General features: G+C 36.6%; 1 protein-coding gene across 1 annotated transcript in view; it reads right to left on the bottom strand.

Moving 5' to 3' along the window:
- Itpr (Inositol 1,4,5,-trisphosphate receptor) overlaps positions 1 to 20,873 on the bottom strand; it is a gene marked incomplete in the record, with an annotated part of 110,924 nt that overhangs the window by 68,120 nt on the left and 21,931 nt on the right. Inside the window, 7 exon segments of the mRNA XM_067047567.1 lie at positions 3,731 to 3,824; positions 6,300 to 6,601; positions 6,684 to 6,891; positions 7,810 to 7,914; positions 9,393 to 9,553; positions 9,822 to 10,036; positions 10,115 to 10,259. Coding sequence (XP_066903668.1) covers positions 3,731 to 3,824; positions 6,300 to 6,601; positions 6,684 to 6,891; positions 7,810 to 7,914; positions 9,393 to 9,553; positions 9,822 to 10,036; positions 10,115 to 10,259 — 1,230 coding nt within the window.

The following is a 20,873-nucleotide window of genomic DNA, read 5'->3' as shown; positions in this document are numbered from 1 at the left end:
TTAAAGTGGAGACTTCCATCGATCATAACTCCTAGGTATTTTAAGCTAGACTGGGAACAAATTTCGTGCCTACCAACCGTGACAGTGATAGACTCAGTCTGCTTCCTGCTAGTTACTAGAAGAACCTCGGTCTTGTGATCTGCAAGTTGTAGGCCTACCGAAAACAGCCAACCTCGGACCGTAGCAACAACCTGGTTAGCGATGAGGGTAACTTCTTCCAAGTACTTCGCCGCCACTCCAACAATCCCACAACTGTGGCTCCCTCCAGCATTGTCAATTTAAAGATTGCGTCATACATGACATTCCACAGAAGAGGCCCTAATACTGAGCCCTGTGGGACACCACTAGTCACCTTGTATCTCCTTTGGCCAATGTCTGAAAAATAAAACAGAACTCTATCTTTAAAGTAGTCTGTGAGAACTCTCATAAGATAGGCTGGCACCGCCATAGTCCGTAGGGCATCTATTATGCAGGTCCATCTTGCAGTGTTAAAAGCATTCTTAACATCTAGAGTGATGATTCCTGCATAACACTTACCACCTCTCCTCTACCTTGCTCCTGCAATTGCTGTGCGGGCCATCTCGACTACCAATCCAACAGCATCTATCGTGGATCGCTCTTTACGAAATCCAAATTGAGCCCGTGAGAGGCCATTAACTCCCTCTGTGAACTCTTGTAGCCTGAGGGAAAGGATGTTCTCAAATGCCTTACCCATAGTATCCAATAAGCAAATTGGACGATAGGTTTACGGGTCTTCCAGTCTTCACTTACTCTTTGGAATAAGAACGAGGCGCTGTCTCTTCCAAGGTTTTGGTATTGAGCCTTCACGAATACAAGAACTGAAGAGATCGATGAAAAGATCTGGCCTTTTCCTGGGAACCACATTCGGAATTCCGTCCAATCCTGGAACATGTTGTAGGTCCGAGGCGATGTCCTCTACCTCTTCCTGCGTGATTTTTGGAAAATCCGTTGTATATGTATTGTCTATACATTCAGTAGTATTCGCCTGTTCAGGGAATAGTGTTCTGACAATACTATCTACAACATTTGGTCTCGTGGGGATCTGCATCGTGCCTTTACATAGTTTCTTGAGTGCTATTTTGTAAGGTCTACCCCATGGGTCTGCATCCACCTCATCACAGAGCTCTCTCCAGCACCGTCGTTTGCTTTCTTTAATGGCTTGTCGGAGGTTCCTTTTAGCTCTCTTGAACTCTTCTTGAAGCACAGGAAACTCCGGCAGACGTCTTGCTCACTGGTAACGTCTTCTTGCTTGGTTGCAACACCGGCGAAGATCGCTAATTGTATCCGTCCACCAGTACACTGAGGAATGATGTTTGCCAGGCTTTGAACGGGTCATAGCTGCATCACAAGCCCCAGATATAAAAGAGGTTAGTGTACGCGCCTTTTCCTCGGCTGACCCTTTCAATTTATACTCGTTCTCTAGCATTAAAGTGAACGAGGCGTCCGATGCAGATGACTATTCACAAACGTTAAATCGATGATAGATGATCTTCCTGCTCTAGTGAACGTCGGGTTTGTTCCAGTGTTCATAAGGGTCATATCACTTAGTTGTGTGAAAGCTTTCAAGAGAACTTCATCTCGTCAATTTGTTATTCTACTCTCCCATTCCGTTGCCCATGTGTGGAAATCACCAGCTATGATAGTTGGATTATGGCAATTAGCCTTTAAGACAATGCGATCCAACAAATTCGCAAAGTCTTCTACTGTGATGCTGGGATAGGCGTAGCAGCTAAAGATGTACACATCTTTGATCTTCGCCCATACAAAGCCGGAGTGCGATGTGGTATTCACTTCCTGGATAGCTTGGGAATTACAGGCCCAAATAGCAGATTTACCACTGGCAACGGATACCCACGATTTCCATCTAGATTTTTATATAGTTCGCAGAGTATAGCGACGTCGATGTGCTGTTCCCGTACTGTTTGGTAAAGGAGATCTTGTGCAGCTTCACAATGGTTCAGATTCAGTTGAAGTATTCTCATCTGCGATGTTGTTGGACTTGCATCATTGTTCTCAATGCTGTACGGAAAGCTGGACACTTACTACTTCCGCTGAGGTGGTCGGCATCTCCATTTCCCGCACATAATTGAGGTTTGAGGCGCATTGAGGTTTCTGGTCACAATCACTAGCTTTGTGACCTGCTTTACCACAGTTTCGACATAGGCAGGTCCTATCCTTTCCAACACAATTCCGGGCTATGTGTCCGTACTCCCAGCTGTGTGTGTGTGTGTTTGTGTGAGTATGTGTGTGAAGGATGTCCAGAAAGGGTGAGCGCTACATAAAAATTAGATAAATAATATAATAACGATTTCCAATGAAATAATTTGTTTATTAACAACAAGGATATGATGGTAAATCATTTATAAATAATGGTATTGTCAAAATGGTGTAAACAAAAAAAAGAGTGATAGTTATTTGTTTTTTTAATTATTAAGAAACTCACAGGTGCAGGCATGGAAGGTGGGTGTTATGACAAAACCTGATTTTTGAAATTTTAGAAGTGATGGAACTCTTTATTATTATTTTTACTAGTCAACAGTGTATTCCTATTTCCGTACATTGAAAAAAGGGTTCAGTAAAAACTAAAATTCCAAAAACCATGTAGCATCATAATGCACCCCCCCCATCCCAGTGTCTGCACTTCTCTTAGTAATTCAAAGAACAAATAATTCTCTTTTATAATTGCTTGAATAAAACAAAATTATGAAACAGACATGCTTTACAAGTTATTTCTAAAAAATGAACTCTATTCAAGATTGGGAAAAATTAAACTCAAACCACTTAAAAGTTTAAAAGATCATCAATAAGATGATGAGAAATATGAGATGAGTTAGGATCTAGAGTACATCATTGTAATCCACTCTTCTCTTTACCTTATCAATACCAGGTCCCCCAAAACAATTACGTACATAATATGGTTTTCAATTTATAAATACAAATTCATAAGAATAAGTAAAATCTATTTTAATTTATAAATTTTGTTTTAAATAATTTATAAATGTTACATTTTTTTTTACAAATGAAATTTTATAATTATAATTCATTTATTTATCTTCTGTCATCCCTATTTCTCTGGAATTATAAAATGAAATAAACACATAACAAACTGACTGAGAGTTCTACATATAATTTTATAGAACTACTTTTTTTTAAAAACTAAACAAAACTGATTTAAAATTTGTACTTGATTTTATATGATTAAATTTATCTGAATTTGTGAAAATAAGGTTATAAAGAAAGAACAAGCTTAGTAAATATTAAGTCTATAACAGTTTTATTCTAAATCAAATTTAGCTTCAAGGCTAATAATAATATCATATACAATCTTATCAACAATTTTAAATAGATACTCAGAAATTGGTATCCTTCTTAAAAATTTGGTTAATTTAATTAACTCTAATATATAATCAAATGAAATGAGAAGTCAATCAAACTTCAGAACTTTCTTTATAGTATAAATTATGAATAACTTTTTTAATAACCTGTTTTTACACACACACATACATATATAAAATAATTTAATGTATTGAGAAATAATTCCGTTTATTTTCTTTGTTCCCACTACTGCATGAAATTAATTAAATTGTCATGTTTAGTAATAAGCATTCTTTGAAAAAAAATTTGAATCCATTGAAATGTGTTATGGTTAAATTGGTACATTAGGAATCAATTTAAAGGAGAAAAAAATATGAATAGTTTTAATAATAACCTGTCTGTCATCCCAAAAAAGTACAACAGTCCCCTCAGTAGCAGGAGGATTACTATAGCTTGAAGGATCTTCTTCAGAACTATCAGATATCATTCTGAAATAAAAACATTTCATACAAACTAAATTAACACAGCTTAAATAAAATAAAATAGGCTATAAAAAATTACTTATTATTTTGCATTGCCATATTTTGGCAATTAATTCACAATTGATCATTGGTTTGATCATAGAAGTCCAAAGAAAGTATCAAGTACACACCATTCATTCTTGAAACCAGTATGTATAACTATTTTCATATTGCACACATTATATTTGATACAATTAATAAAGAAGAGAAGTTCAAAAAATTTAAATAAAAAACTTAAAATTTATTGTATATCTTTTACTTTGCCATCATTTCATTCCATAGTGAAAGCCAGCAAGAAATGAAGAATACCAAATGTAATTAAATGTAAAGAAAGCATAGTAATTATTGTTGAAAATACTAGCAAAATTAAAAGTACTCCAACCACCATCTCTTTAATTATCCTAAGGTAAACTACAATATACTAGATATCCTAACTAACAAAATCCAGCCATGAATTTTAGTGGAAATCTTAATTTTAATGTCAATGCAAATTGGGTAGTTATTTCAACAAGAAAATAGTAGGGCTTGATTAAAAAACAAAATTAAGATTGAGAAGAGTTAAAACAATAGTTTTATTCATAAAAGTAAGTATTTAATATAATTGATAAATTATAAGTGGATTACAAATAAATAATAGCTAATATATTTGAAAATTCAAAAATATATTTGAACTGATAGATACTAAGCGCAACCAGCATAAGGCTATTTTACATAAGGTAAGTTCAACTTTAGACCCACAATATGTTTCTAAAGCAGGTTACAACTACAAAAACAGTTGTATTAATTTGGGATAGTTTATTAAACAATTTTACTAAATGAGAAGTTGTTTTAATGTTTAATTCTGCTTTATTTCTAATTATGGCATTGTTATAATCATCTTTATCCTTTAAAAATTTAATAAAAATTAAAATTGTTGTAAAAACAAATCTAAACTAATAAAACTCGGTTTACACCAGTGACCCACTTCCTTGTAGCCCTAGATCTAAAGGACTATTGGCTTAAAAATGAGTGCTCTCTCCATGTTTGCTGGATGATTGAAGTATGAATGATTGGCTAACTCATAAAACCAGCTAGTTAACAGTATACCACAAAAGCAATAGCAATAGGGCCTATTCAGTTATAAAGGAAATTAATTAACCATTATCTAATAGGCTGAAGGGAAGAAAATGATACCATAATTACTACATTCAAATTAGGGAACTTTTAATATGAGAAAAATTAAACATCATTTCAGGCCTATCGTATTTTCTGGATTAGTCCTAACAGCTTTGCCCTAACATAGTATTATCCTCATCATTAACTTCCCTGGAACTTTCCTTTTTTTAAAAGCTTGTTGATAACTATTTCTACAACCAGAATATCTAGCTTACCTATATCTTATGGGTTATGATTCTGTATTATCCATAACTCCATTTTTGTCAATATCAGTTGATTTAAGGGCTCCTCAAAATTCTCTATCGATACATTATTGGTTTGCCTCTTCCTTTTGATTCTTCCTATGGTTTTGTTTGCCCCCTTTCTAGCAGCAGCACACTGAGACAGTGTTATTTTATTAAGATTTACTAAGGAGAGTGATTTTAACTTTTTATCTTTCACTATTGCCATTTCAATCTGATTGCTCTTCTAATTCTCAACTTACTTAAAAATGAGTCACAAAAAGCATTTATTGGAATTTCATATTTCCTGAAGACCTATTACACTTTCCTCTTTTGTTTTTCTAGTGCTGGTTCACTGAGAGGGTTTCTAGAGTTCAGGGAGGGATTTGAATTTATGCTAAAGCTTAATTTGGAATTTTCATTAAAAACTAGTACCTAAACTCCATGAATTCTTTTCAATTTCTCTCACAGAATTTTGTTTGACCAGAGTGTGAGTCAAATCAGTCAGCTTCAAGGAAGATCCTTAAATCTGGGATTGGTTCTAATGTCTCTCATCAATCAGAACAAAGTCAAATATATTTTTTTGCTATTCTGGGACTGGTCGAGATGAACTCAGAAATAATATGATGATGCAAGTAAATATACTAAGAAGTGGTAAGCAATAACAAAGCAACCAACTACTGTTAATATTCCACATTATTAACTGTTAAAACAAAGGTCACCAAGCCATTTCTGTTAATTCAATTGGGAGGATCATCAGAAGATAATGATTAAGTAAAACTACGACAGTCTATGTGGGTACAATGTCTATGTAAATAGAACATTAATTCCACAAAAATAAATAGAAAACTTTGCCAGTTTTATGAGAGCTGTACTATCAAACTAAATAAGTATTTGGGAGGAAGATTGACAAAGAGAAACAAAATTTATTTCAATTCTATTGCACAGTAACCATGTTGCAAGATAGGATCAGGCCATTCTTAAACTCTGAACTTAACATGGTGATAGGATTACATAACCTAGTATTTAAGAAAAAAAAGGTAAGCCTTTTTAATTTGGTACTAACCTTGTTTCAATAAGTATATCAGAATTTTTAGCGCTAAGAACACTTTTACAAATTAGCTCTTGAGTAATAGCTATTGCTTTCTTATTTGAAATACAGAGATCAGATAAATAGTCCAGAAAACGAGATTCCCAATTACTCATATTTTTTCTTACTAAACCAACAAATGTTTCTATTTCAGCTGCTGTTATGTGTTTTTCTAGAAGTTTTCTATTGTTATGTAAAAGTGCAGTTATAGTATCCTCAGCCAAAATATCATAGCCAATCTGTTTTTGCATGAAACCAAAATGTTTTGCAATATATTCCTAAAAACATAAAAATAAAAACTTCAAAATGTTAATAAAATAAATTTTATGCATACACAGTTGGACATGTTTTTATAATTACTTGATTTTTCCTATAATCTTGCTGACTTAATCTTAATATTCTATAACACAGACGAAACATGTACTTGTACGGTGCATGACGAGGGTCATTCAGTTCTTCAATTCGTAGAAAGGGTCCTTCACCAGAATTAGATTCTAAAAAGGGAGCCTGAAGTATCTTAAACAATTGTTTCAAAATATATTGTTCTCTTAGAAGTTTTTGACGGTCTCTGTAATATAAATTAATGTTATTGTTATAAAGATATATAATATGTTTTGAAAATGTTATATTTATTAAGCTATGACAAATTATTACATTTTAGCATCAATTAATAGTGATTATGAAAATAAATAAACAATAATGTAATACCAAAAATTTATCTTCTGAATCAATTTTTTTTTTAAGTAAAGAAAGTCATTGGAAGGAGCAATGATTTTCTGCATTATATTTTTTCCCAAGTTTTTTAACAAAATCTCAATGATATGTAAATTAAACTTTCATATATTAAAAAAATTCTCGATATTTGGAATATTTAGGGAACGATTAAGCATCTGCATTTTCAGAGACCTATTTAAAAATAGAAAATCAGAGAAAAAAAAAGAATAATAACAGATATTTCAGTAATATCCAATTGCATTTAAATTCATAGTACCAATAATATCAAACATCTAAAGAACAGATATTGCAAAATTAAAACTGACAGTATTTACATAATTCCAGTAATAAATCAATTCATTAAATATAAATGATGAAATTAGTCATTTTGATTAATGAAAATTAATGTATTTATGAACTAATTATAAAGTTAGTTTTATAATGTACACTTAAAAATATCAGTATTATTAATGTCAGGCACTAACAACATACATTAAATAAATTACAAAAAGTAATATCTTTGGTATAGAATTGAAAAAAAATGCATTCACGATTCAAACAAAAATTAAGCATATGATCTTTTCCTTCTAATTTATTTTTATCAGCAATATATCAACTTCATCTTTTTTACTTTTTACCATGAAAAAAAATTATGAAATATTTCTATGATAATAGTAACCAGATTACTTTATTTTCCTTAATTTAAGTATTTACTTCCCTTTATTTAAGCTAAGCACTCAGAGAACGTTTGCAAATTAAATTAATAAAATACCTGTTAGGGTTTGTAACAACAAGATCCAATGCTTCACTTTTGTTTTGTTCATTTTCAAGACCAGCTATGAAGTAAACTATATCTTGCAGCAAACTGGTGAGTGACCTAAATTACAATCAACATAGAAAAAATTAAAACATTTTATAGAAACATATTTTTTACAAGTGTATAAATAAATTATTCATAAAAGTTATAAAAATAAATGTAATGACAATTTTATACATTATTATTTTGTATTAATATAGTTAAATTAATTATGATATTATATAAGGTATAATGTATAAACTACAAAGCCTAAAGTTTGATAAAAATTATAAAGATGAAATATTAATAAAGAGTTTAATATTGTTTCTGATTATTTCAACAATCTTATTTACTGGATTCTTGATAATTATTATACTGAATTAGATGAGACGTTCGTAATAATAAACTATTTTAAAATACCATTCAGCTATATAAACAAGAAATACAGAGTATAAAACTGTTCTTGTTTTAAGGTTTTGACAAAAAAAAACAAGAATTTTTTAAGATAAACTTAAAGTAGACAAAATTTCCTACAAAAAGGGTATATCGCATTTAATTTTCAGTGCAGCTAAAGCATGCTATAAAATGTTTTCAGGAAAATGTTATAAAAGTTTTTTCCCAATGATTCTTTTTGTTTGTTGGGGTGCTAAATCTAAATTTTAGGTTTGCCACCTAGCTAACTGCCGGTTTCAAAGCAATAATAGAAAAGGAAGCCAAAAGTTTGAAACTTTTATCAGTTTTTCCCTTACAACTAAAAAAGTATAATTCTAAAATAGTAACATTCTCTTTGAAATTATAATTCCAACAAAACTTGCATATATTATTTCATTTTGGGCCAAACTAAAATGTTACTAGACCAACTTCAAAACCTCCATTCTAATTGTCTGGTTTGACGTACCCATAACTGAAATTTTTAAATTTCAGGCATATAAAGTTGATACTTGGGTATAATCAGAAAGTTAGAAAGGAGGTTTGAGTTGAATTTTTTCACAAAAAACTGAAAAGTAGCCTTTCTTAAGAGTGTTCTAGAGGTATTTCAGATTGGCCAACAATGAAATGTAATATATGTATTTTGCAAAAAATTGTTTCACTTCAATTTTATATAGAATAATAATGTTCGAGAAATGCTTAAATTTCTAGTTATAAGCAAAAAATTGAAGAAGTTACAAGGTTTTGGCTTTTTTTACTATTTTCATTGTGAAGCCACCAGCTGACGATGAGAATGTAGAACCATTGAGAAAAAAACTTCTGATTTTTTTGTGCTCTTCTAGGTGTTCACATTAGGTAGAAATGAAATGTAATGTCTGCACTTTGTAGGAAATTTTTTTACTTCTATTTTGTAAAGAATATTTATTTTTGAAAAATGCTTAGTCCTCTAATTAAAACGGATAACTGAAAAAAGTTGCATAATTTTTATTTGTTTTTTATATTTTCATTATGAGCTCAGCAGCTGATACATACAACAATTGAGAAAAATATTATTTCTTTTGTTTTTCCATAAAATCCTTTATATATATTTAGTATAAAATTTGAAAAATAAAAAGCTAAAACTGTCATACCTTCTATCATTTTGCGATATAGTCCCTTTTTCTAATTTGGCTGAGCTAGATGCAAGAACTTTACAAGCATCATTTGCAAAATCGAGATCTCTCACCTCAGTAGGTGAAACTGGTATGAGAGCAAAAGCTTCTTTATCTTCTTTCAAAGGAGCACATCCAACCTAAAGAATAAAAATGTTAACTAATATAATAATAAAATGAGATGAAAATAAAATATACTTATTGGTTTAAAATATCTGAAACCAAAAAGTTTTAATGAAAATATTTTATTTTATTATAGGAAATATTGGTCCATTAAAAAAACATAGTTGCATAGACTACAAGGCCATTTGTCTGAATATATTTGATCACTTATATCATTATAGGTAATTGTTATGAGTAACAAAATAAATAAATGAATATTGTTTTTATAAGTGGTAACAATTTTACCTTAGACATTACTGGTTTTTCTTCATCTTTATCAATTGGTATTGAAGTACTGTGGACCCATGTAGTTGTACAGATATGATGCAATCGAACATATGAGCTTTGAGGCACAAGGGAGTCACCTCTAGTATGAGTAGTAGGGTCCAATTCAAATAACGATGATATATCATTAGTATGTGGTACAGATACTAAATGATAAACAGGGCTTCCATGAAGATCTAAAAGTATTTATAATGAAATAAGTTCACAAAATAAAAAATTTAAAAAAATGCATAAGTGGTAATTATACACAATACCTCCTCTAAGTTTTGACCTCATGTAATCATCTGATGTGTCTTCATCTATTTCAGCTGCCAAGTAGTGACCAGTAGCAAGATGTTTGAACCTAAATAATGAATCCCAATGGCCTGCACCTCCTCGACAAGGGTCATGTTGTACAACCTAGAGAAAAAATCAATTAAAATTTATAATTAACTATCAAATATATCATATTTAAATGAGGTTAGAGAACTATATTCATTAGATTACATATCATTAACACACTTACCATGATTGCAATCTAGTTTAAAGTTTAGGAATAGAAGTATTCCAACAAAAATAAGAACTAAATGCTAAATATTTTTTAAATATTTGGTCTTGATGGAAACTCCACACAAGTCACCCTAATGAAGCCCTAAAAATCAGGCTGAAATGTCTGAAACGTCAAATAAAATGAGATTTACTTTTTTTTTTTATTACCCCTACCTGGTCATTTCTGACACATGGATAACCCTACAAGTTTAGCCACTGTTTTTAACTACTAAAAGACCTCCTCACCATAAGAAACCCAGACAACACCATATCCACTGACTGGTGGACTGAACCAACTTACTAAGGCAGACTTTTAAATTACCACTCTCAGCATCCTTACCATCAAAAAATTAACGTACCCAAAAACTTCATTTATCATTGTTTTTCCCTATCTGATTCCAAAGAAAGACACACCACACAAAACAAATACTCTTAACTAATAACGTTCCCCTCCATATCATTCATAAACTTATAAATAACTACCAAAATTGTCTCACCACTTCACCTAATTCTTTACAACACTTCTCTATCCCCTTATACAGGCTACTACCTAAATCTCCTCTTTTTCAGAAAACATTTAAAAATTCTTATGTTCGACTATTCCTAATCTTCATATTGCTTTTAAACCTCACAACACACTATCTAATATCTACTCACAACTTAAAGACTCTATCCCTTTTCTACACCGAACACATGTCATATACCGCATCCCTTGCTCCACTCCCGATTGTAATTCTGCTTACATCGGTGAAACAAAAAATCTCTTAAAAGATGCCTCAAACAACACAAATATTCTGTTTTAACACATAATCATTCTGCCTCTAAACTTTCAGAACATTCTCTCTCTTCAAATCACTCCTTCGATTTTGATAAAACATCTATATCTAACTCGGGAGCTAACAAAGTTTTTTTTCTTTCTTTATTTTTTTTTTTCTTAATTTTATTATTACAATCATATTTTTGTATTTATTTTTAATTATTATTATTATTCCTTTTTTTAATTTATTTTTTATCTTTTTTTTTAAGCCATTTGTCGGGACCTTTTTATACTTTTTTTTTCCTCTTTTAAATAAGTTTTTTATATCTTCGATTTTTAAAAAAACTTTTTTCACCAACCCAAACAACTTGTAACGTATTTTCACCTTCCGGTAATTTTGTTATCTTTATAACATATTTTTTAACACTTTCTATAACCATTGGTCGTCACCCTCTGATACGTTTTCCTCTTTCAAATAAAAGTTTTGTAATAAAAAGTCAAATATCTTCAATTTATTATTTTTACCCATTCAAATAACTTGTTAACATATTCTCTATTAGTAACATATTCTCGCCTTCTGGTAATTTCATCATCTTCCTTATGTGCTTTTTAATTCAGAGTCTTACCACATGCGCCACTAGCTCACTTAGATTTGAGATCTCCTAGGAGTAAGTGAGTTTTTTGTCTTATTTTCTTTTCTTATCTTTATTTTTGTTAGATGCAAGAAGTCATTTGTAAAAGTTTATGTGATTTTTTTTTTCCTGTTGTTTTTGTACATATATATTTAGTATAAGTTTGAGTTATGTTTTGTTCCAATTTTTTTTATCTCATTTTTTTGTTTTATTTTGAGTTTACAAGAGACTGTTCGTAAACTGGCTGGGGGGAGTTATATTCAGAGTACAGGTATTATTGATCGTAATCCTAAGACTCCCCCTGTCAACAATGGCAGAATGTATATATATAGCATTAAGGAGCCAAATAAAGGAGCATATGAAGTGATCTCGTGTGTCTCATTACTAGCCTCTTTTATATCTCTTTTTTTTTTAAGTCTTCTCTTTTGGCTGAACATATCTTATATATATATTATTTTATTTTCTTACCCCTTCTCCTTCTCTATTGTCTTCTTATTTCTCTTTACCCACGTTGTTAGTTATATTCACCACATATTATTATTGTCATGGTTTCTATTCACTTCTTTTGTCTAACTCAACATTATTTTTTGTTTCTTTATTCTAATATTATACTTGAATATTTCATCAGTAACATATATTTTCTTTTATTTATTAATTTTTTTTTTTATTATTTAATTGTTTTTTTCTTTCCATAACTTTAATTTTTAATTATTATTAAATTAATATATTCGTATTTCTACGTTTCTTTGCATTATATAATTTTTAAATTTTCTTCCCTTAATTATGTTATTCTACTTACATATTTAATTAAAGGGTTTTTTCCCCCACTTTTTTCATCACTTTATTTTTACTAATTTTCATTATGTATATTTATTTACTTGTCACTCTGTTTATATTTTCTCTTTTTAATTTTTTTTTGTATTCATTGTTAGTTATCTTGCTCTTTGTTCTTAGCCCTGATAAAGGCTATGAAACGTTGGCACAATTAAATAAGTTCTCTCAACTTATTTTTGTTTTTTTACAGACCGCACCCCCAACCATCTTCTCATCATAAACTTAATTAAGACTCAATCATTTTATGCTCACCTTAATATCATCACTAAATATTTTTATCATCCTCTTCTCACCTGGGTATTATCATTCTATCACTACTTTAATTTTTTTGCTCATTTCAATACTTTATTACTTCTTTTTAATAATCTTTATATACTTCATTTTCAATTTACTTATATACTTATATTTTATTGTTCTTAACTATATTTTATTCACTTATATTTATTTATCCATTTGTTTCAATTAACTTGTTTTTTCATGACTATACAATTATCAATGTAGATAAAATATTATTATTATAATCAATAGAGAAAACATTTGTTATCATAATCTAATTATTTTGTATGATTAGGTTTATACGATTATATTTAATAGTCTTTACTTACTTCTCTTACATTTATTATATTATATCTATAATGTATTCATTGTAGTATCTTTACTATATTTTCTATCAATATATTATTTCTTCTTTTTAATATTAGTTATGTATTCTATCATTTAATTTATACTTATGTTTCCTAAATTATATAATCCTTATAGTTATTATTAGTTACGTATTCTATCATTGAATTTATATTTATGTTCCTAAATTATATAATCCATATAGTTATTATTATGATCATATTCTGGGAAAGGAATAGAGTATTTAAGTTGTGAATAGATATTAGATAGTGTGTTGTGAGGTTTAAAAGCAATATGAAGATTAGGTATAGTAGAACATAAGAATTTTTAGATGTTTTCTGAAAAAGAGGAGATGTATGGTAGTAACCTGTATAAGGGGATAGAGAAGTGTTGTAAAGAATTAGGTGAAGTGGTGAGACAATTTTGGTAGTTATTTATAAGTTTATGAATGATATGGAGGGGAACATTATTAGTTAAGAGTATTTGTTTTGTGTGGTGTGTGTTTCTTTGGAATCAGATAGGGAAAAACAATGATGAATGAAGTTTTTGGCTACGTTAATTTTTTGATGGTAAGGATGCTGGGAGTGGTAATTTAAAAGTCTGCCTGAGCAAGTTGGTTCAGTGCACCAGTCAGTGGATAGGGTGTTGTCTGGGTTTCTTATGGTGAGGAGGGTTTTTAGTAGTTAAAAACAGTGGCTAAACTTGTGGTATGGTCAAGATCAAAGGAGTAATGAAGCGTATGACCATGTTCTGAGCGTTTAGAGACAGCTTGGTTGTGAGAAGTTATGTATAATTTTTGTTGAGAAATACAGGATCTGTGGTGGTTCTTGGTTTTGCCTATATAGAAAGAATTACTGGTAAGGGAGGAGCAAGGAATATGGTAGACAACATTTGAGTGGTGTTGGAGAGGAATACGATCTTTAGTGTTAGTAAAAAGGTTTAAATGTAATAGTAACCTGTACATAACCCTACCATGTGTCAGAAATGACCAGGTAGGGGTAATAAAAAAAGAAAAAGTAAATCTCATTTTATTTGACGTTTTCAGACATTTCAGCCTGATTTTTAGGGCTTCAGTAGGGTGACTTGTGTGGAGTTTCCATCAAAAATCAATCATAAAAAAATATTTAGCATTTAGTTCTTATTTTGGGGCTAATATGCTCCATATCATATGCTGGAAACCTTAATTGTTCAACCTGAACCGTACACTTTTTCTTCGGTTCCTGTATGCTTTCTATAGTGACTCCGTTGTGTTCCCTGATTGTAGTCACCCGGAATGGCCCCTCATATCACAGGGATTCTTTGCTCCTATTAGACCCTAACCTACGATAAACAACCGTCCTGATTTTAATATCTCCCAGCACATCACGGAGATCCAAATCTTGTCCTCGCCGCTGTTTCTCCCATTTGATCCGCCCTCTCGCTTTTTCCCATAGCTTTCACATATTCGTCCCGTGACTGATGATTTCCCCCTCCGCTTCCGCTGTGTCCATAAAATTCCTGCGACGTCCTTGAAGGCCAAATAAAACTTCGAACGGTGAAAACCCCGTAGTGGTGTGGATGGAGTGGTTGTACGCAGCCACTGCCCTTACCATCACCTCGTCCGGCTCCAACCCTTTGTCCGCATGGTAAACTCTCAGGTGGTCACTTAGGGTGCTGTGAAGTCCCTCCACCCCCCTCTACTTTTTGGATGACCCGGAGTGTTAATATGCCAGTCCACCCCTAAAGCTTTCATTTCTTCCCTGATCGTGGCATTATCAAATTCCCTTCCCCCGTCAGATGAAATTTGACCTGGGACTCCATAAAATTGGAACCATGTCCTGAATGCTGCTAATACGGCATCGGATGATCAATCTTCCACTAGGCGCCATTGCCGCCTTGCTGAACAGGTCAATGGGCAGTGACCCATCTGTAACCCTTCCACGTAAAGGAGCCGATCTGAATATCACTGAGCAGTCTCTGTGCAGTGGGTGTCTCTTCCTATAACGTTCGAGGTGGATGCCGATCGTATTTCGTGCAAAGACACACATTACAGTCTCCTATGACATCCTGGACCATCTTCTTCATCCCCCACCAGAAGTAATGTTGCTTGAGGGCTTGCACCGTCTCGCTCACTCTGCGGTGGTTGGTTTTCCCTTGGTGGTAGGCAAGAGTGACCTCCTTTTGCCGTTTCTCATCTCGAAGAGTTTCTACCATCCTTGTGCAACGGACAAACATTCGGTTGATTCCTATCTGTTCCTGAAACCTCACGCAGACACAGAAGAGAAGACTGGCCACGATACAGAGACTGGCTCTGCTAAGGGTCACGAAGACATACAGAACGGTGTCACATGAGGCAGTGCAGGTGCTGGCTGGAGCGATGCCCCTGGACCTCATCCTCAGGGAGGATGTCATTAAATATGAAGTTAAGAGGCAGGAACTAGAAGTGCTGCCGGAGGAGCTCCGAGAGAGGATCGGTGAGACTCCAAACTTATGGAAGAAAATACTGCGAGAGGACTCAATACAGGAGTGGAATGGACGGTTGGTAGCAAGCCAGAAGGGCGCTACTTTGAGAAAATTCTTCCCTACCGTCCTTTCTAGATTGAAGGCTAAATGGGTCCTCCCAGACTATTGGGTCTCACAGACCCTAACAGGACACGGGGGGTATCTGAGAAAGCTGCAGAGCTTTGGAAAGAACATCGACCCCTGGTGCCCAACGTGCGGAGTTCCTGAAACAGTAGAACACGTAATAATAGATTGCTCTGCCATGGAAGGACACCGAGCCAGGCTGTCGAGAAATACCGGGATTTACGCCCTCACTGAGTCGGACTTTCCCTGGTTGATGGAAGAAGAGAATCATCCCTTCTTCAGGGAGTTCATTTACGGGTGGAAGGAGGTGGTGGGCCCCACTCATTTCACTATGGGAAGGGCTTGACCGCCCAACATCGGCAAGCCACCAGAAGATGAGGAAGCTGACCCAGACTAAGACCAGGAGGGCTGGACCAGCCTGGTAACTGCAGGAGGCATCCCGACGGATGCAGTGGACAAGGTGCTGCTCCATCAGTAAGGCGCTAAACTTAGCGCTGGGCTCCACCACAGTAAAAAAAGAAGTAATAATTAAATAATTAATAAAAGAATAAAAAAAAAAAAGAATTGGTGATCTTTGGGAGCAGTGGCATGCGCAAACTCCAGCCCACTACCCCACTGCTCCCGCGCCCCGTATGCCAGAAATGGCAAGGGAGGGGAATAAAAAAAAAAAAAGCTTCCTTCCGAAGAGGAACTGAAGCAGACAGGAGTCTCTGCCAAAATGGTGAGAGTCACCAATAGTAACGCGGTCCTGATAAGGACAGAGGGTGCGGACCAGGCAAAGAGACTCCTACAATGGGACCGGCTGAAGCAGGGAGGACTTGAGGGGAAGCTGGTGATGGCGAGGAGGCCCCGCCTCGAAGTTAAGGGAGTGGCAAAGCACTGGGACGAGAAGATCCTGGTTAGGTACCTGTGGGATAAGAGTGGCCTGGGAAATGCCAGATAGGAGGACATGGAGTGGATGAGACCCTGCTTTTCCACTCCTGGAAGTCCACCAGTCAGTGAGGCTCGCCCTGATGAACTTTTCCGCAGCCGACACGACGATAGGATGGTGGAGCATGACCATCAGAGACTACCTCGACCCCCTGCTCTGCCTGCAGTGTCAGAAGTATGGACACCCTGCCAAGGGCAGTGAACTGGAGGGGATATTGGTGGAAAGAGAATGGGAGGAGGTGGCACTGATGGAGGAAGAGTCAGGAAATGACTACAGAGTGGCAACCCTGACGGGCGCCATCACCCAAGTGGCCAATATTACCCTTCAGCACCGCAGGGCGAGAGCACGTCTGGTCCCATGGTGGATGCCGGCCTGGACGCATCTGAAGAGAGAGTACTATAGGGCCAGGCGTAGGTACCAGGAGTGCAGAGATGAAGAGAGGAGATCTGTACTCCTTGAGGAAAGCAAGCATAGGTATAGGGTATACCGAAACGGCGTGCGTCACCAGAAGAAGTCCTGGGACGAGTTCATCGTCGAGGAGTCAGAGAAGAATCCCTGGGGCATCCATAGTGGCGCTGGGCAAGGTGAAGCCAATACAAATGATGGCTGCCATCAAAGTTGGAGGAGCCCAGGCAACCACCCTGGAAGAAACGGCAATGATGTACATCGATTATACATACCCCAGGGATGATCCGTCCCAGGACACTGCAGAGGAGAGTATGGTGAGACGCACCACGTCATACCCACCAGGTAACGACCTATGCCCACAGTGGGACTTATGGGACCTATGTCTTGCCGTGGACAGGCAGAGGATTGAGAGGGCTCCGGGACTTGACGCCTTGGACGCTGCAATCCTCAGGAACAGTGCCCCATATATCGAGGAGGAGGTTTTGGAAATCTTCAATGATTGCTTGGATAAGGGGTACTTTCCGAGCAGGTGGAGGATTGCAAACTTGAGACTGCTCTACAAAGGGGGAGGCAAGGATAAGGAATCGCCGAAGGCCTATCGGCCTATATGCCTCTTCCCTGTTATCAGCAAGGTCCTGGAGCATATGATAGTGCATAGCCTCAGACCAGTCCTCAGTGCTGCCAGTCACCCACAGCAATACGGCTCAGCCCGTGGCAAGGAAACAACAGATGCGGTGCTGAGGGTGCGTGAGAATGTAGAAAGGAGGGTGGAGAAATATGTCTTGATGATACTGTTCAAAATATCCCCCGCCATCGATAGTGTTTGGTGGCCGCGCGGACTCCAGCGGTTGCAGGAGTTCGACACCCCCAGCAACTTATACTCCCTCGTAAGTAGTTACCATAGTAACAGGAGTGTGAAGATCAGGAGTAGCTATTCCGAGGTCGAGAGAAGGATCGAGAGAGGCTCCCCTGTGGAAGTAGGTGTTCGATGAGTTGTTGGGGGAACTAGAAGATAGAGGGTTCCTTGCCATGGCCTACATCGACGACCTAGCAGTCATCGTGGCCAGGAATAGCAGAGACAGATTGAAGAACAAAGCGGAGAGATGTGCCAGTCTGGTTGGAGAGTGGTGCGTGAGGAGAAGGTTGAGTATAGCCGCAGCTAAGACTCAGGCCATACTCCTAAAAGGCTCCACGGACAGAGCTCAGCCTATCACTCTGGACATGCAGGGAGAGAAGGTGAGGGTGGGTGAGGAAGTGACATACCTCAGAGTGAGGATGAGGAGATGCTTCGACGCCACCCCTCACCTGGCGTACCTGAGGGATAGGGTGTCTCTGTCACTTAATGGGCTGAGCAGTATAGGGGGTGCTTTCTGGGGCCTCAGGTACCCCGCTACGATGACTATTTACAAAGGAATGGTCTTGGGTATCCTGAGGCACGCATCCCCTGCGTGGAGTTGAACCCTCACGCAGGAGCAGAAGAGACTGGCCACTACGCAACGACTGGCTCTGCTGAGGATCAAGAAGGCATATAGAACGTTGCAGGTGGCGCTCGCATGAGGCGGTGCAGGTGCTGGCCGGAGCAATACCCCTGGACATCATCCTCAAGGAGGATGCTATGAAGTAGGATGTGAAAAGGCAGGGGCTGTGAGTGCTACCGACGGGACTCCAGGGGAGGATCGGCGAGACCCCGAACCGTTGGAAGAAGTTCCAGCGAGAAGAGTACATTGAGGAGTGGAATGGACGGTGGCAGACTAGCGAGAAAGGTGCGACGCTGAGGAAATTCTTTCCCACCGTCCACTCAAGATTGAGAGCAGGTTGGGTCATCCCAGACTATTGGGTCTCGCAGATCCTGACAGGACACGGTGGATTCCGGGGAAAGCTACAATGCTTCGGAATGAACATTGACCCTTGGTGCCCGAGGTGTGGTGTCCCAGAAACAGCAGAGCATGTGGTATTGGACTGCACCGCGATGGAAGGACACCATGCCAGGTTGTCGAGAAAAGTGGGATCTTCGCCCTCGCCGAGTCGGAGGAGAACTACCCGTACTTCAGGGAATTCATCTACGGGTGGAGGGAGGTGGTCAGGCCAACGCACTTTACATTCGGAAGGCCTCGATCACCCGGGGTCGGCAAGCCACCAATGGAGGATGGTGAAGAGGACAGCGAATCAGAATGAGAACAGGAGGGGTGGGCTAGGCTAGGCCCTTTTCTCCTTACTCCCTGTGCGTTCACTTCCATAGGTTCGCCTCTGTTCATATCCCTCCACATATATAGATACGGGCACTGCCTCGCAATATGTCCCTCGTTACCGCACTTGAAGCATTTTGTGCATGGGTAGTGGGCCACCAATTGTCCGGTTCTGCCGCAACCATGGCATCTTCGGTCTTCTTCCCTGCCCCCATTTCTTGGTCAACTAGCCTGGTTCGCTCGTCTCTCTCCAGTCCCATTCCTCTCTCTTCCACGATCTCTGAAATCCTTTTTCCTCCAGAAGGTCTGATCCACTCTTGGCCGATTGTATGAGACCCGTTTCCATCCATTCTCATCTCCACTTCTCTCGTACTGGTGTCTATCATTTCCTGCGTACGTGCACAGTGCATGAAGGTCTGATCTCTGGGTAGCCCTTCTCGTTTTCCGGTTTCTCTAGCTAGTTGCACCTTTAATATTGTCCATTACTCTGCCTGGTCCTCTTCTCTTCCCGCAACATCTGAAAGATGTCTTCCTTGGGTGTCCATCGGCCGTCACTGAACGCTTTCAGTCTGTCCTTCACCAGGTTCCACAGTGTCTCTTCGTCGATTTGGATTTGGTTCAAGACGCTTCTTTTAATCCGACACAACACTGCAGCTCTTAATGAGTTCACATCCTCCCTGTCTAGCAGGTTCTCTCCTACCTTAGCAGCGATCTGCTCCTTTTATAAAATGATTTAACTCACCCGTCTCCCTGGTGAACTTGTCCAAATCTGAGACAGACTTCCTCAAGTCCTGCGAAGTAGCGGTGCGAATGTTAATCCATTGTAACGTGTTTGCATGTGCTGCCGCAAGGTCGTACTCGGTAGTGGTGGAAGCCCCTGATTCTGTAGTGACTCTACCACTGTAGCTGCAGGAGGATCCTCTGGCACTGTCAGAACTGCTGCTCTCAAAATATTATTTTCTTACTATAAACAATTGCCCGAAGCAAGAAAAAAAAAAACAAGTTTCCGTTCTTACATATTATGTACGTCTAAAAGTTTCGGCACCAGATATGTTCAACCGAAAGAGAAGACTTAAAAACAAGAGATATAAAAGGGACTAGTAATGACACACGAGATCACTTCATATACTCCTTTATTTGGCTCCTTAATCCTATATATATATATTTATATATACATTCTGCCATTTTTGACAGGGGGAGTCTTAGGATTATGACCAATAATACCTGTACTCTGAATATAACATATATATATAATTTCTACACTAAATTTTCTTGGATCATAACCTTACCTAATTACCAACACTTATCACCCTTCTTATAACTACAATCTCCTTCGATTCAAGTCCTAAATCCACTCTCATCCAACAAGATCCTAACTATCTATCCTAAATACATTTCACATAAATAAAGGATTAAAACAATTTTTTCTTGTTCACTCCATCATCCTCTGAAATTCTCTCCATCCTGATATCTGTTATTCCCCATTCTCATTCAAAACCTGCTTTTTATAGACCTTCATAAAATCAAAACAGATGGTCACTGACCATACAA

The sequence above is a fragment of the Halyomorpha halys genome, unplaced genomic scaffold, assembly GCF_000696795.3.
Source record: "Halyomorpha halys isolate HHAL.00 unplaced genomic scaffold, Hhal_1.1 Scaffold1384.1, whole genome shotgun sequence".
NCBI classification, from domain to species: Eukaryota; Metazoa; Arthropoda; class Insecta; order Hemiptera; family Pentatomidae; genus Halyomorpha; species Halyomorpha halys.
Note: the sequence above shows the minus strand (reverse complement) of the source record. Positions and strands in the feature narration are given on the sequence as shown.